Source organism: Stylophora pistillata, chromosome 6 (genome assembly GCF_964205215.1).
Source record: "Stylophora pistillata chromosome 6, jaStyPist1.2, whole genome shotgun sequence".
Lineage (NCBI taxonomy): Eukaryota > Metazoa > Cnidaria > Anthozoa > Scleractinia > Pocilloporidae > Stylophora > Stylophora pistillata.
This window is the reverse complement of record NC_142524.1, coordinates 35,831,867-35,848,590: the sequence shown is the minus strand read 5'-3', so window position 1 is coordinate 35,848,590 and position 16,724 is coordinate 35,831,867. Positions and strand designations below refer to the sequence as shown.

The 16,724-nt window shown below is 37.4% G+C and overlaps 1 protein-coding gene and 1 long non-coding RNA gene across 2 annotated transcripts; both read left to right on the top strand.

Moving 5' to 3' along the window:
- Nucleotides 1-1,030: 1,030 nt before the first annotated feature.
- On the top strand, nucleotides 1,031-2,070 carry LOC148729628 (uncharacterized). Its single transcript, XR_015988696.1, has 2 exons — nucleotides 1,031-1,126; nucleotides 1,213-2,070. It is a non-coding gene; the product is annotated as an uncharacterized LOC148729628 (long non-coding RNA).
- Nucleotides 2,071-10,580: 8,510 nt separating this feature from the next.
- On the top strand, nucleotides 10,581-11,744 carry LOC148729627 (uncharacterized). The gene has a single exon (XM_088725655.1). It carries the CDS (start codon nucleotides 10,744-10,746, stop codon nucleotides 11,536-11,538), a length of 795 nt encoding a protein of 264 aa, XP_088581781.1. The 5' UTR covers nucleotides 10,581-10,743; the 3' UTR covers nucleotides 11,539-11,744.
- The last annotated feature ends 4,980 nt before the right edge of the window (nucleotides 11,745-16,724 follow it).

The following is a 16,724-nucleotide window of genomic DNA, read 5'->3' as shown; positions in this document are numbered from 1 at the left end:
GATAGAAGATGTAATTTTTCAGTTCTTGCAGTAACACTACAAAAGATGATAAACATTTGGAAATAATTTCACAGTGGCTTCGTTACAGAAATATCTAAATAGGTGCGATCTGCACATCGTGGAAACTTTGAGCAAAAAAAAAGTTATTTAGAGAGAGAGAGCATTTTACCATTTGAATTAGCGACCGATGCCCAAAAGAGCCACAAAATTTGCGAAGCGAGCAAGGTCCGTAGTTTAGCAGAGTCATCCTCTTCGATGGACTGATGAAACGGTGGAATGACGGATTGGCGGAATATCCTTAAAGTGCACATTACACGAGATTTTTTTCTCTTGTTTCTTGAAGTTGGATATTTATAGAAAACGTTTCGAAGCTTTAAAAATGTAAAAAGCACTTTTTTGCTATGGAAAAACGCGCAATTTTCCTTCAAATTTGTCCCGGAAACTGGGACCTAGTTTATCGCCGTCGAAGTTATTCGTGACGTCACATTGTGTACCTTTGCCGCGCAGGTCTGTTGTCGCCAAGAGACAGTACTTCGTAGTAGATAGATAGTGCATTGAAAGGCAAAGATGTCCAGTGATTCTAATGATTCCTTTGAGTCCGACTCTTCTGAAAGGTCCATTGACTTCGAAGAATGTGGAGATGAATTGAATTGAATTGAATCTTTAAGTCATAAGATAAATAATCACATATCCTATGTTACAACATTAAAAGAAGGTATATATATAAATTACAGAGAAAATCAAGATAAAAATTATAAGACTAGATTATGTTTAAAAATTAAGCGATTAACAAACGTGTTTTTGAACCTATCAGTGTTTATTTTAGGATGGTGACTTGTCTCTTTCCTCAGATTGTACTTGGTTGATTTCTTTTTTGGCATTATAGCTCTTAAAGGGTGTAATGTATTATTAAAAACATTCTTGAAGATACGTGTGTCCTGTTGAACTAACAATTCATAAACATTAATGAAGTAGAAGTAGTTACAGGAGAGCACGCACCATACCGAGACGAACCGCTCGTAAGCGATGGCGAACAAGACGAAGAAAGCGAAGATGCTGACCTTGATGGACTGACGCCTTCAGTTTCGGAGGCCAGATTTGAACGTCGCGTTGCAGTCAGCGAATGGTTAGTGAATCATGTTTATCATGGCTTTTTGTGAATATTATAAAACAGCGAAACTGTAGTGTAATCATAGCTCTACCTTACCTTAGGTGCAAATGTAAACAGTGCCGTGACGAAACCTTGGCAGACTCACTAGCATTCCGTTGTTGCTGCGAGGTCACAAATGCCAGAAGACAGTTAGTTTTCGATGGTTCCATCGAAATCATAAGCTGCATCGCGCAACACGAAGATTACAGTGCTCTGACAAACAGGACCGTGCTCTTACAAGTTGCTCTTTTAATTCGCGATCAGAATGGGAGGGCATACTGGCAACGAACTGGAGTGCATGAAAATGAGTCAGTAACGTTTTGTAGGCGAGAATGTCATATTTGATGTTGCACTGAGGTACACAATGTGACGTCACGTTATGATATCACGTGCGACTTTGGCCGCGCGATGACCGGGACAAATTTGAAGGCAAATTTCGCGTATTTTGGAAGCAAAAAAAAAAAAAATACTTTTTAGACTTTTCCAGCACTTTTAAGGCTACGAAATGTTTCCTATAGATATCCAACTACAAGAAACAAGAGAAAAAAATTTCGCGTCCTATGCACTTTAAACACTGAATGACAGAATATCCTAAAACGCGGAGTGCCTTGCTGTATGAAACAAAGGTCTCACAAAAATGGAATAAAAGTAACAAAGAAGGCTAGAGGTAAAACAGCCTAAATTAAATGCAAGAAAAAAATACCGTAAAACTTGAAAAGTTCGAGAGCTAAGATGATTAAATTACAAACATCAAAACTTATATATGTCCTATAACAAAAGACTCAATGAACGCCATAGCGGCCATAGCTTACAAACCAATAGGAGATATTCACATTCTCTGTCACTGCCATTTACAGTTTAGTTTTGCCGAATGTAAATACATTTCTTGAGCTAGCCCCTATTAAATATCTTTATTATTACTGTTGTTGTTGTTATTATTATTACTATTATTATTATTATTATTATTATTATTACTATTATTATTATTATTATTATTATTATTATTATGATGGCAGTAAAAACTTCTGGATGCCCAGATATCCTAAACAATGATTGGGCGGCAAGCCGTCACCAATCAATGCAACGACCAGAGTCCTTACAATTAAAATTCCTATAGCAATTCCTAATTATGGGACCCTAGTAATAAAAGTCTTAAACTTAATTGCTATGTAATAAAAACCTCAGTCAAAACACTAAAGGTTCCAGGCGTCACTATCGAAACGCTTAAATGTAATAAAACATCTAATATCATTATTATTAGTAGTAGTAGTAGCAGTAGTAGTAGCGGTAGCGGTAGTGGTAGTGGTAGTCGTAGTAGCGGTAGCGGCAGCGGCATCGGCAGTGGCAGTGGCAGTGGCAGTGGCAGTGGCAGTGGCAGTGGTAGTGGTAGTGGCAGTGGCAGTGGCAGTGGCAGTGGCAGTGGCAGTGGCAGTGGCAGTGGCAGTGGCAGTGGCAGTGGTAGTGGCAGTGGCAGTGGCAGTGGTAGTGGTAGTGGCAGTGGCAGTGGCAGTGGCAGTGGCAGTGGCAGTGGCAGTGGCAGTGGCAGTGGCAGTGGTAGTGGTAGTGGTAGTGGTAGTGGTAGTGGTAGTGGTAGTGGTAGTGGTAGTGGTAGTAGTAGTGGTAGTGGTAGTAGTAGTGTTATAGTTAACATGATTATTTGTTACCATTTAATTATTGGTTGAATGTCAATTAGTCAGTATATTCTTGAACCACCTTTCTCTTGTGGAACAGGGTACTCATAAATATGTGGGATGCGTCAGGTTTTCTGTCTTGCATGTGAGAGAAATATTCTGCAACACTACCTTCTAGCGTCATTATACAACCTCTAGCTGTTTTAAATCCTATAAAAATGGTGCAATATCAGTAACCACGTGCAGTCTTGGACTGTTTATTTTCTCATTTCGTTGTTTCAAAGCTCACACTTCAAAACGGAGTTGTAACATCACGAATGTGCAGAAGAAAAAGGCTAGGATTAGCAATGTACGAAAAACAGCATAGCTCTAAAACTCTCTTAACTTGCAATATTGCATCTTAAGATAGGAGAAGCAGCTTTCAAAGGTGTAATTTAATATTCGCTGGCCCTCTTTTCCGCATGACATAGTTTGCTCTTGTACGGCATGTTTACCTTGTTTAAATCGCCCATTTATGAATTACCTTAAGCCTCTTTTACAAAGTGAGTCCTGCTACTCATCCTTACGTATGATGATAAGTTCTCATCGACATGCAAATTAAGCTCATTTTCACAAGAATGGTCAAGCATCAGGCCTCGTTTTGAAAAAGAGGCCAACGGTAATTCAGGAGTGGCCTCCAACCTTTACCTAGTTCTGTCCAGGACTAATGAGTTAATTTCTACAGAATGGTACCAACTGTCGGTTTACCTAAATCGAAAATTCCACGTGCCTTAAATTATATCGTCACCATTAACCTGAATGACCGTCTTGATCGAGTTTATTTCTCGTTTCATAATCCAACAGAATAATCGCATGCTTTCTGAGTGTATTTTCAAACTTCTTGAGAGTATCAGGCATTTCTTCAGAAATGATTAACGATTCCAAGTTTACCAGGCTTCGTTTTCCATAAAAATGAAAATAAAACACCTTTCTTCTGGAAAAAACATTTAAATGAAGCTCACAAAATAACCTATTTCGAAAATTGACTACAACCGCGGCATTTACGATTAAAAACGAATGCAAGTTCCAGTGTTGACTTCTATTCATTAATTTTTTTTACCACGAAATAAATTCTGCAATACGCCACAGTCAGAGAAACAAAGCAAAAACCCAAAATGAAACCGACCACGATTCCCATGTGCACCCAAATGATCCTCATCACTGAAAGCAATGCACTGAACACCCATATCAGCAAGACACCTGCAACGATTCGTTTGTGAGTTACAAGTTCCTGATATCTGAGATGAAGATGGACGGCCAGGAACCTGTCTACACCTACAGCAGTTACACTGAACAAAGAAGCATACAAAATCAATCTAACTATAAAATCCATAGATTTCCGCACACTGAACGTAAGATCGTTTTGCAGCAAAAGCGCAAGTAGCTCTTCGACGTAAAACGGCTGCACCAACAACCCAACACCAAGATCAGAAACAGTAAGACTTAACAGTAATATTTTCAAAGTCTCTGGTAAGGACGAAGTTTTCCTCATCGCATGGATTGTTAAAATGTTCAACGTTACAGCTGCGAAAGAGGAGACAACGTTCAATACAGCGTTAACAATGAGAGGCAAATAAAACTGTTCTTTTGTATCTGCCATTGTAGAACTGTGACTTAAGTTGAGGTCGGGCGTTCTGCTGATAAAACCAGTGAGACTGTGCGCTTCATAGACTCCGATCTTCAAGGAGACTTTAACTCTCGAATTGCATGAACCACTTTATAAAGTGTATTTTATCAGCGAAAGTAAACAAACTGCGGGTAACTGTCATGGACTAATGAATGCAACGTAAAAAAGATCAAAACATAATCTCATCTTTATTACTTATTGAATTTCGCTTTTGATGAAGTTAACAATTGTTTAAGTTGGTAAGAACAAATGAATAAATACATAAATAAATAAATACGTCGAGATAGCAATATTTTTTTGTCCAAATTCAGACCTGGGATATTTCGAGCTTTCATTTAGTTTGCTGGTCGGCAACTAGAAGAAAATACTCAGCCCTTACTCTTAAATTTAGAAAAAAAATGGCTTCATCTCCTTATTCCGTGTCAATATTTGGTTGGTGAACGGTTTTACGTTTCCATTTCCGTTTGATGACACCGGTGTTACCCGCAAGCGCTGTCCTCCCTAAAACGTTCGTTAGCGATCCAATAAAATAGACAATGAACGTCGTCAACAGGCAAAGATCATCGCTACTTTGCAAATATTTCCTTTGAGTTACGAAAAGCCGGAAAATGCACTCCCGCCTCCATGTTTCCACACAAAAATACACAAAAAGATAAGATCCTGACGTTAAAATTATTGTCATTGGGTGAAAGTGATAAAACAGATTCTCATTTCTTTTATGAAAATATTCACAGGAACTCATTGGAAATGAAGTCTTAATAAATCTTGACATAAGAGGTCGGAAAACGCATCATTCGTAATCAATGACAACAACAAAATGTGCCATCGCCGTCATGTCAACAATTTAGAATTAAAACCTGTGTTAGTCCTCCCTTTTGTACATAAGCATTAAAAAAAAAAAAAATGATATTAGGAACACCATGCGTCCCTGGATTAAAAAAAAAAACGCAGCCAATAAAAAAAAAATCGTATTATATTCCATCATGAAATTGTGTTTATCATCTCAAAATTCTAGTTTTGCAGAAGAAATGGAAAAACCCCACGTACTTTGATTATTCAATATCTCCGTGTTGTACAAAATGTCAGTTGAAACTAAAGTAACAATGATAAACTGTAGAGCGAGACGACACGCCACGATTATTAAATGTTCATTGTTGATAAAGGTAAATAAACTGCGACTAAAAAAAATGGAACATCTCGCGTTAACAGTTCGTCAGAGCATATAACTTGAGGGCTGGCGCAACATCTAGCTTTAGCTACTGACCAGAGCACCAACACAAGCGCTACAATCTGATTGGCTCCATCACTGCAAATCTAATTAAACAATAGAGTGCACTATGGGCTGATAGTATCTCTCCACAGATGAACATTATCGCGTCACGTGATCAATTTAAACCAATAAGAATCGGAGAAAATTTAGTGGCGAAACCACTGAAACAAAACGACCGAAAAAGCGAAACGATTGACAAAAAAAGCAAACAAACAAACAAACATGACCGAAACATTGGTGCGGAGGGAAACAAAAGAGACCACCGTTAGGTGAAACAGGTTTTTATTTTGAGCTCTCGAATATTTTCGGATTACCTGATAAATTTCTTAAAACCAGAGAATTCTTTAGAGGATCATGATTTTTAATGTCGATTAATGGATGCTTCGGCATATAATCAATTCCGTGAGGAGATCCTCTACTGAGAAAGCCCTGAAACTCTAGCCCTCTTAAAAAACCTCGCTTCAAGAGACAGCTTTAAACATCAAAAGGCTTTTAAATACAACACAAAACAAATTTACATATCTGAGTATGAAGGTGAGAAGGTAAGGGAGTTGTTTTTGGCTGTTTGAGGAGAGGCTTAAAGTTCTAAATGTGAGAGAACATCTAAAGTAAAATGTACCTTTTCCTCGACATTCCATCTTTCCCTCACTCGGCGTGGGCTTATTTTGGGCGTCTCACTCGTTGCGAAATTTCTCTTTGTTATTGTTTTTGTTGTTGTTGTTTAGACGATTCCGCTTATCGGTTTCAATCTAATGTTTAGGTTTATAGTCCATTCCATTCAGTTTTCTTGATTATCATAACAAGTTTTTACTTTTGTATTCAAGCCTGCTAAAGACATCATTACGGTAATCTATGTTTTTATAAACAAAGCTAGTAGATCTGAGTATATAGCATTCATAGTCTGTTTATGAGCCACGTGGCCCATCAGGCCGACGCTCAACTCCGGTTCCTGTAACATAACGACTAGGAGTCTCTAATGTAGTATTCGTACTTCTGTTTTAAAACCAATACATGTAACAAGAAAATTACCCTTTGCTTCCGACGAAAAAGAGGTAGAAAAACATTACATCTGCATGTTATAACTTCAATTAACTTAAGCTGTCTAAGCTGACAAATTGAATACAAATATAGGTCTACATTTACATATGACCTGTAAGCAAACTACAGTGACTCACAATTTCTCGACTGTGCGAAACACATTCGTTTACTTTCGTTGCGAACTATTCATAATACTTGAAGATTGCCTCCGAAGTGCTCGGTTGTTATATAGCTACCTTAAAAGTTTCTTCAGTTTTAACGAAGAAATATATTTCGAAGAATGCAAATGATAGATTGCCGAATGTGTCTCATTTTCCAGCAGTATACCACAGGGTTTAGAGACGAATTGAAAAACAAAAGCGTTAACGTATAAATAACACTAGTACGAAATCTGGTGGTTTGTTTAACGGCAGAAAAACCCCAAATATAGACACAGTACCAGGGTAAATAACACAACAAAAACACGAGGTATATGTAGAAGGTACTGCTAGCCGACCTCCTCAACCTGGCCGCGTTCATTGTCGTTCCACCCCCGTGTGTTAGTTGCAACACTTGGATTACGTTTCTGTGGCGCCTCACCGCTAAATATATTTTAAAATAAATGATTGTTGTACAAATAATACAACAACAAAAAGTAACAGTGACTACGATTCTTCCAGCGTATTTGAGCCAGAAATAATCCAGCATTAACAGCAATGAAAACAAGAAACTAAACGTCCATATCATCAACACCGCAGCAACAACACGCTTGTGAGTCACAAGTTCTTGATATCTGAGATGAAGGTGAATGGCCAGAAATCTGTCTGTGCTCAGAGCAGTAACACCGAAAAGTGACGCACACGAGAATAAATCCGAAAATAAGGCAGTGATGTAGGTAAAATTATTTAGCTCGGGGTAGATAAAGTTTCCACTAGTAGCGCAAGTAATCAGCCTTACAACATAAGCAGGTTTCACCAGCAAACCAACACCAAGATCAGAAACAGCGAGACTCAGTAGGAATGTTTTCAAAGTCTTTGGCAATGCTGACGTCTTCCTCATCGCATGGATCGTCAAAATGTTCAACATAATGGATGTGTAGCAAAAGAAGCAGTTCAACACGGAATTAGTGACACAAGATGAGTAATACGGGCTTTCGCTTTTCCCCATTCTATAACGGGTAGTCAGGAGGCTGATTTGTCAGCAAGTTCACGAAGTACGCTCAGAAGAAATGGATTTCATGAAACAAACAGGCTTCATCGTGAATTAACGGAGAGTTACTTCGAAAAGCTTCATGATAAATTCTGGCAAAAGCCAGGATTAATAAGTAGTTGGAAACCAGAGACTTATGAATAAGTTGATGCATTTGACAGCTTTCTCCGGTGCCAACCAGGAAATCGAAAGACACGCGTGCTCATGCGGAAGTGCTTTTTTATCTGTGTTCTTCCGACGTTATTCACTGTACTGATAAATAGCTACTTTCCTGTTATGTATTTGTGGCCCATATGGTCGATGTTTAAGCCGCCGAAACAACGTTCGCCAATTCATTTCACGTTTTCCCATTTAATACACATCGAAAGTATATAAATTATGTGTCAATTAGCATATCAGTGATTGGAGAAATCGATCTCATATCCGAGAAAAAATTTGTCATCAGACTTGGTAAAAACTAAGGTCGGCACACACGAGGGGACTAGTCCCTGCGACTAGTCCCGGCGACAAGTCTTTGAAGGGTTTACACGAGGGGACCGGTAGCAGGGACTAGTCCCCTCGTGTGTGCCGACCTTTAGACTTAGAAGTGGTAAAATGTTCCCTTTCGTCAGAAAGATAGAGGTTGTACTTAGGAGGCGGCGGCGTGTCACTTTCAGTAAGCGGAATTTTGGAAAAGAAAAATAAAAAACACCTCTTTACATTCGAAAATTCCGCGAGTTATGGCAGTCTAGAATAACAGCTGTAGCGAATAACTTAAACGAAGCTATTAAGAGAACAACATATTAAACATAATAACTCCCCTTTGGCGCGAATGCTCAAGTTCCATCGGCAAAAACTTTAATTTGTTTACCCTGTTAAAAGCGACAAGACCTACGTTTTGACAATTATACGAAACAAACCCAATATCGAAATCAAAAAAACTTTAACAGTAACTTTTCGCTGTTGAAGCGGACATTGAAAAACACCAATGTTCATCTTCTAGAGATCTATAAAAATGGGAAAAAACCTCATTTACAATAATCTAGCACAACAAAAAAGGGACGTAAGAAAATGCACTTCAATTAAGTACAGAAAATCAGCTGTCTCTAAAATTGACTGTTTCTACCGAGGTCCGGTGTTGAATTTTAATCCAAAACCTTTTGTTTTCAAGAAAAAAGTTCTTCTAGAGCAAAACAAATAAGAAGGGAAAAACTGAATGTGTCTACTTCCGACAGAATGAAAGTAAAATAAATGTAAAGTCTATTTTTCACAGCTTTAATTTCATCTAGAAAACTCTCCATAACAGAGAGAGAAACAAGAACCTCGAAAACACGCAGACAGTTTATAAGCTCCTCTGCTCTTAATCTCTATGAAAAACTTTGGATATAAAAAAACAAAGCACAAATAAACATTTGGCAGAAAGCACGTTTAAAGTCTACAATAATATCATCTTAAGTTTTAACAGTTCAGTTCTGACGAATGATCACATTTCGCAGCATGCAAATGATGGATTGCCAAATGTGTCTCATTTTTCAGCAGTACATTTCAGTACAGTTCACCGCCATTTCATTGTTTTGTGAAACTTGATGGACCCGAAAGGCTTGAATTAAGCTTGGGTGGCGCCGCACAGCGAAATAAATCCTATGATAAAAAATTACAGTTCGATTTGGACCGAATCTAATTGTCTGCCAAAGACCAGATGAGTGAGTAGGATATTCGACCTCTATTTCTTACTGCAAAATGTGGAAATGACCACTTTCATCAATAAACCGTTAAAATGTTCATCATAATGGCTGTGAAACAATCGAACAAGTTCAATGCAGCATTAACGTTACAGGATGAGTAGAGCGGGTTTTCAGTGTTTCCGATTTTCAAAGAGCTTAGCTTATTTATTACTCGTAAAGATGACTTTGTACCCTAGAGAACTAGAACTCTTGCGTCTTAAGTTAAACCTGTTTATCAAAATGCTTTCGACAGGTTCCTGTCAATAAAACCAGCGAGAAGAAACCAATGCCATCCGCCATCTCGAGTAAGATGTTACACTTCTTCAAATGTTTTATCTCTTTTCGCGAGCGATGAATAAATATGCGTAGACTTATGTCATTTTCCGGTTTCCCCCCTTACTTGAAACGTAACAAAATTTTCATTAAGACTTCGACTTCGACTCAAAATAACCTTACTCTGGCAAACTCATCAGAGCTTCGTCCTTTAACCCGAAGATTGCATACATATGTTTTGCTTTTCAACAGACAATAGCGGTCAAAGACTTGTATACTTGTATGCCAATTACCAGTTCAATGAGAAGGATATTCCAGCTCGATTTCTGAGTAGAAATTTGTTAACGTTTGATTTCATCAGTGGACCGAGTTACCTTTACAACACTGCCTCGTTTTCTATGGATATATAAAAAACCCTGCTTTACACTAATTTAACCCAAACTGAGGAGAAAGGACTTAAACAAATGCAATTTAATAAAGCTCGGAAGATCAGCTGTCTCTAAAAGTGACTACGAAGAGCAAATGCGTTTTGCAGAGTTTACCGGGTCTGGACTAAAACATAACTTTTACCACAGGCAGTCCAGTGTTCCTTGTGTGGTTCTCAGAGAGCTTGGGCCGCCCGTGCTTTTACTAAATTTTTAGTGCTTTTACTAAACTTTTACTAAAGGTAACTGGTCAGCGGTGAGTTGGTCAGGACGGACGTTACTTTACGAGCTCCGCTAATCTTAATCAAGTTTGGATAATTTTTCGTTTCGTTTTGGATAATTTTTCGTTTCTTTTTTTCTCGATCGTTTTTCTTTTTTTGCTTTCTGAGAGATTCAAGAATGCCTGAGTCTGTTGCTAGCCTCAAGAGAGAGAACAGTAAGCTTAAAGATCAACTGTCTGTCATGGCGGATGAGATTGCTAAGATGAAGGAGATGCTGCTGGAGCAGTCAAAAAAACCTGCAGCGACTAATGACGAAGTAGAGCAGAGCTTAGAATGCATGAGTAAAGAATATGATGACTTTGAGCGATTCAGGGTCTCTGCTGGTAAAGAACTTGATCGCTTAGGTGCCATGCTTGATGAGATTGCTGTTGAAGTTAACAGAGTTTCCAGGAGCATCGATGAATTTCAAGAGTACAGTTATCAATATAATGTTAAGATTGTTGGTGTCCCTCAATTGAGTCAAGATGAATCCTCGGCCTCTACGAGTGAGCTATGTGATTGTTTATTTAAGGCAATTGGATCTGCTGTATCAATTCATGACATTGACACAGCCCATCGAGTCCCAACAAGAAGCGATGACAATGGCGGCCCGCGGCCAATCATTTGTCGATTTATTAGACGATTGTCAAAAGATGATGTCATGAATCATAAAAGAAATGCAAGTAAAGTTGCCCCATCTGCTGTTGGTTTACCTGAGGGTGCCTCCCTTTCCGCTGTTAGAATTTTTGACCATTTAACGCCAAGGATGCAAAAGGTTTTATTTGAAGCTAAGAGGTTCAAGGAGCAGTTTCGCTATCAATATTGCTGGTCGAAGGGATCGCTTGTTTATCTTCGTAAAGATACCACGTCTCGAGCCATCAAGATTAAGGATATCACGGACCTGCACCGATTAACGAATGGACGTGAAGGCTAAGTATTCATGTTGATGTAGATTTGTTTGTCTGTTTTTAGATAATAAGTATGAGTGTTAGCGAGAAACGTGTTCGTTGTACAATTAAATCTACCCTAAGCGAACTTCCATACGCGAATGTTGATATTATTTGAGCTCATGGACAGTTTAATAACATTCTCAACAGTGACTTACCGACCAAGAAGTACTTAGACAAACTTCATAGTATTTATGACTGATTTAGATTTGTTTCGCTTAAATACCGAATCAACATTAAATCCCGACAGAAACTTAAGCATACAACAAATTAGATGTAAATATTTCTCACCCTATAGTTTTTCTATGTTTAAAGAGTCTTTGTTGGAATCAGATAGTCAAGGTCCTTTCTCTATGCTTCATACTAACGTAAGAAGTTTGCGGAAAAACATTGATAATTTTCAAGTCCATCTTTTAGATGAACTTGACTACCAATTCAGTGTAATCGGTATTACAGAAACAAAAATTACAAATTCATCTGGGCTAGATTTCAATGCCTGCATACCAAACTATCAGTTTGAATATGTCCCAACACCTCTATCATGTGGAGGTGTTGGAATGTACATTAATAATTGTTTGAAATATAAGGTTCTGGAGAGAACATCTAAAGACGCTTTTCAGGCTTTATGGATCGAAATTGAATCCCTAAAGAGTAAAAATATCGTTTGTGGAGTGATTTATAGGCAGCATAATGATCCGGAACAATTCCTCCAATATGTTGACTTTACTTTAGAAAAACTTAGCTCCTCTGATAAAGTTGTTTATCTTATGGGCGATTTCAATATTGATCTCCTCAAATCTGAAATTTCCGATTACTCCCAAAATTTTTTGTTATCTTTACAATGTTATTCGTTCTTCCCGGTAATTGATAAACCATCTAGAGTCTACAATAATTCTGCCACACTCATTGATAATATATTTCTGAATAGATTTGATCATAAAATTTCAGGTGGAAATATCGTGTCAGACATTAGTGATCACTACTCCCAATTTTGTTTTATCCACAGTCTTATACCAAAAAATTTTACTGCTAAACATAAAATTCGCGATTATTCCAACTTCTCTGAAGAATGCTTTATTAATGATGTCTCGGATACTGATTGGGATAACTCAATGACATATGGATCTGTAGACAAATGCTTTTCTTCCTTTTACAATAAATTTAACAAGCTCATTAATAAACACGCTCCTCTCAAAATTTTATCTAGGCGCAAGGCTAAACAATTTTCCAAACCGTGGATAACTAAGGGCCTACGTAAATCTATCAAAATAAAGAATAGACTTTTTTACTCAGGAGATAAATCAAAATATAAGCTGTATAGGAATAGAATTGTTAGTCTTTCTCGTCTCAGTAAAAGACTGTATTATGAAGCTTACTTCACTACAAATCTAAGAAATGTTAAAAAAACGTGGGAGGGGATTAATGAACTATTGAACAGACAGCGTAACAAAAAAACAGTATCAGCCCTTCAACGCTCTAACAACTCTGGAGTAACACAAAATCCATCTGAAATAACCAATATCTTTAATCAGTACTTTGCGTCTATTGGACCGCGGCTTGCACGCAATATATCACCTTCCAGGATAAATTTCCAGGACTACCTTGTCGGCACTAATCACTTTAAGTCTTTCTTTTTTGATCCCGTCGTTCCATCCGAGGTGGACTTGGAAATCTTGGCTATACCCAGTAATAAAGTATATGGCCTATATTCTTGCCCGGTTCATCTTCTAAAATCTGGGCGCCATATCCTTTCTTCACTCTTAGCTGCCATGATGAATAAGTCTATCTCAACGGGTATTTATCCCCATCTTTTGAAGCATGCCAAAGTAATTCCTATCTACAAATCGGGAGACGAAACTGATCCATGTAATTACCGCCCAATTTCCCTCCTTTCTGTCTTCAATCGATTATTTGAGAAATTGATGGCTAAACGTCTTAAATCACATTGCGAAAAAAATGGTATCTTTTTTACTTCTCAGTATGGATTTAGAGACAAGTGTTCAACCCAACATGCAATTTTAGATATCTTAAGCAAAATTCAAACTAATATTGATGCAAAGTTATTCTCTTGTGGTATTTTTATTGACCTAAAAAAGGCATTTGATACGGTGGATCACTCAATCTTACTGCACAAATTATATCATTATGGAGTCAGAGGAATAATTAATAACTGGTTCTCTTCGTACTTGTTGAACAGGAACCAGTCGACTCAAATTGGTTCAACCTTATCGAATATAGAAGAGATAGTTTGTGGTGTCCCTCAAGGGTCTGTACTTGGCCCCCTTCTCTTTTTGATTTATGTTAACGACATTTACCGTTGCTCCCAGATTTTTGAGTTTTACCTATTTGCTGACAATACTAACTTGCTTTATTCAAACAAAGATCTTAAGGATCTTGAAAAAGTTGTTAATGATGAACTCGCAAAAGTGGGTGACTGGTTGGACGCAAACAAACTTTCTCTTAACACTAGTAAATCTAACTTTGTTATTTTCCATCCTTACCAACGCAAATTGGACTACATAGTTCACTTGAAAATTTATAATAACGATCTTAAAAAAAGTGTATCTCTAGAACAAAAAACTTTTGTGAAATATCTAGGAATTCTGATAGATAATAACCTCTCTTGGAAGTATCATATTGATTATATCTCATCTAAAGTTAGTAAAGGAATTGGTATAATTGCCAGGTTAAGACATCTTGTCCCATTTGCCACACTTCTTAACATCTACCGCTCCTTAATTGAACCCTATATCTCTTATGGTCTTATTGCCTGGGGACAAGCTGCTAACACTCATTTAAATAAGGTTCTCATTTTACAAAAACGTGCTCTACGACTAATGTATTTTGCGGATAGCAAAACTCATAGTGCCCCGCTATTTGTTAACTCCAGAATCTTACCAATAACTATGCTCTATTCTCATTTGGTTTCCTCTTTGATGCATGACATTGATAATCACCGTGCCCCGTCTAATATTTCTATGCTCTTTCTCCACTCCGAGCAGGTTCATCACCATTTCACAAGATTCTCAGCAACGGCTAATCTATACGTTAAAGCGTCTAGAACTAACCAACTTTTATTTTCTTTTGCTAGAATAGGTGTAAGATTGTGGAATAGCATCCCAAAAGAACTTCGTATTAAAAACAGAACCCCGTTTAAGCGTGAACTTAAAAATCGCCTGTTAAAACTTTTGGAAAATGAGGAGATGAATGTTGATATACGCTGCTCAGAAATTTGTAAATATCTCTTGATAAAGTAACTCTTCGTTTAAGTCTTGTTCAATTGTATTATATATCTTGATAACTTTGCAATTGATTATTTAATTATTCAACGGACTTAATTTTATTTTATTTTATTTAACAATTGTATTTTTATTTAATGATTATCTTTGTTTAATTGTATCGGTATGTGATCATTAGCAGAGACAGCACTTGTTTTAGAAGGGTGGCCCGCCTAGAATAGCTTGCTAATTGCGGGTCACCTAGGACTGTGATAATATTGTATTGCTAACAAATAAATAAATTGAATTGAATTGAAATTAAATATGAAAAACTCGATGTAACTCAAGAACCTCGAAAAACCCAAGCAGTCTATACCCTCCTCATCTTTTTATCGATATAAAAAACTTCGTGTGTAAAGAAACAATAAACAAACAAAGATTTTGCAGAAAACGTTTAAAGTTGACAATATCCTTAGCTAGAGCTCTAGCAGTTCAGTTTTGACGAGTAAAAGCATTTCTTAATATGCAAAGGATAGACTTTCGAATGTGTCTCATGTTCCAGCAGTAAATTAGAGGGTTCAACGATGAATTAAGATGCGCCAGGGTTGTGGTGCACATAAAAAAAATTTCAAACATACTACTTGGTCCATTAATGAAAAAAAACCCTAAAATAAACGCACAATATTGAGGCAAATAACAAAACAAAAAAAAGTAGAATGTACACAAACCCGATTTCCTTGTCTTCGCAAAGTTCACCGCCATTTCATTGTTTTGTAAAGTTTGAAGGGCTTGAATATGGTTTGTGTGGCGCCGCACAGCGAAATGAATTTTACAACAAAAAATTGTAGTGCAAATAAAACAACAAACACCAGTAACAGCCTCTATAACTGTTTTGACAATTTCAAGCGGGAGGAAATCCATTAATGGTAGCAAAGCACTAAGAATCCATAATGTTATAACAACAGCAACAACACGCTTGTAAGTCACTAGTTCCCGATATCTAAGATGAAGGTGAACGGCTAAAAATCTGTCGGCCACCAGAGCCGAAACACCCAGAAACGAAGCAAATAAAAAGGAACGATACAAAAACTGGAAGATTTTTGAAAGTGCATTCTGCGTGTCTTCGAGAGGTGCTTTCTCAGGGGTACACGAGACCATCGTAACAACATGGAGAGGCTGCACCAATCCAAGACCAAGATCAGACACAGCAAGACTCAGCAGCAATGTTTTCAAAGTCTTTGGCAATTCCGACGTTTTTCTCATTGCGTGGATTGTTAAAATGTTTATCATGATGGTTGTGTAAGATATGAACGAGTTCAACGCAGAGTTAACCACACAGGACCAATAAAGCAGGTTGCCAGTGTTTTCCATTTTACTAGTTTCTAACTCGTTCAGGTGAGTTCGAACGATCACGGAGATATAGAACTCATTAAAATGCTCTCTGGAAACTTCCTATCAATAAATAATTATCAATTAGCGCAAACCGTTGACATTTGTCACGTTTTGCAGTAGAAGAGGATATTCTAAAGCACGAACGATCATCGACAAACGTTGTTTACGTGCGATTTTTCTGTTCTGTTAACCTTAAAAAGGAATTTTAACAATATGAATTTGCATAATAAGAAGAAAAGTACCATACGTGGGACAGGTGTAAAATTTACCCACTTGCACTACTGAAACTTGGGACAAAAGGGGCAGCATACACAAAATAACTTTTGTACTCTGTTCTGTAATGTAAAAAGGTTTTTTATATCGATGGAAAGTTTAGAAAGCTATAAACTGTTTGCGTTTTTAGAGGTTCTTGTTTTTTCTTTCTGTGCTACAGTGAGTTTGTTAGATTTAATAAAAGCTATTTAAAGTTACATTTATGTTACTTTTATTCTGATGGCAAGTGACTTGGAGTTGTCTTCCTATTGATGTACCGATCAAAACCGTATATCCCTTGCACGCTTTAC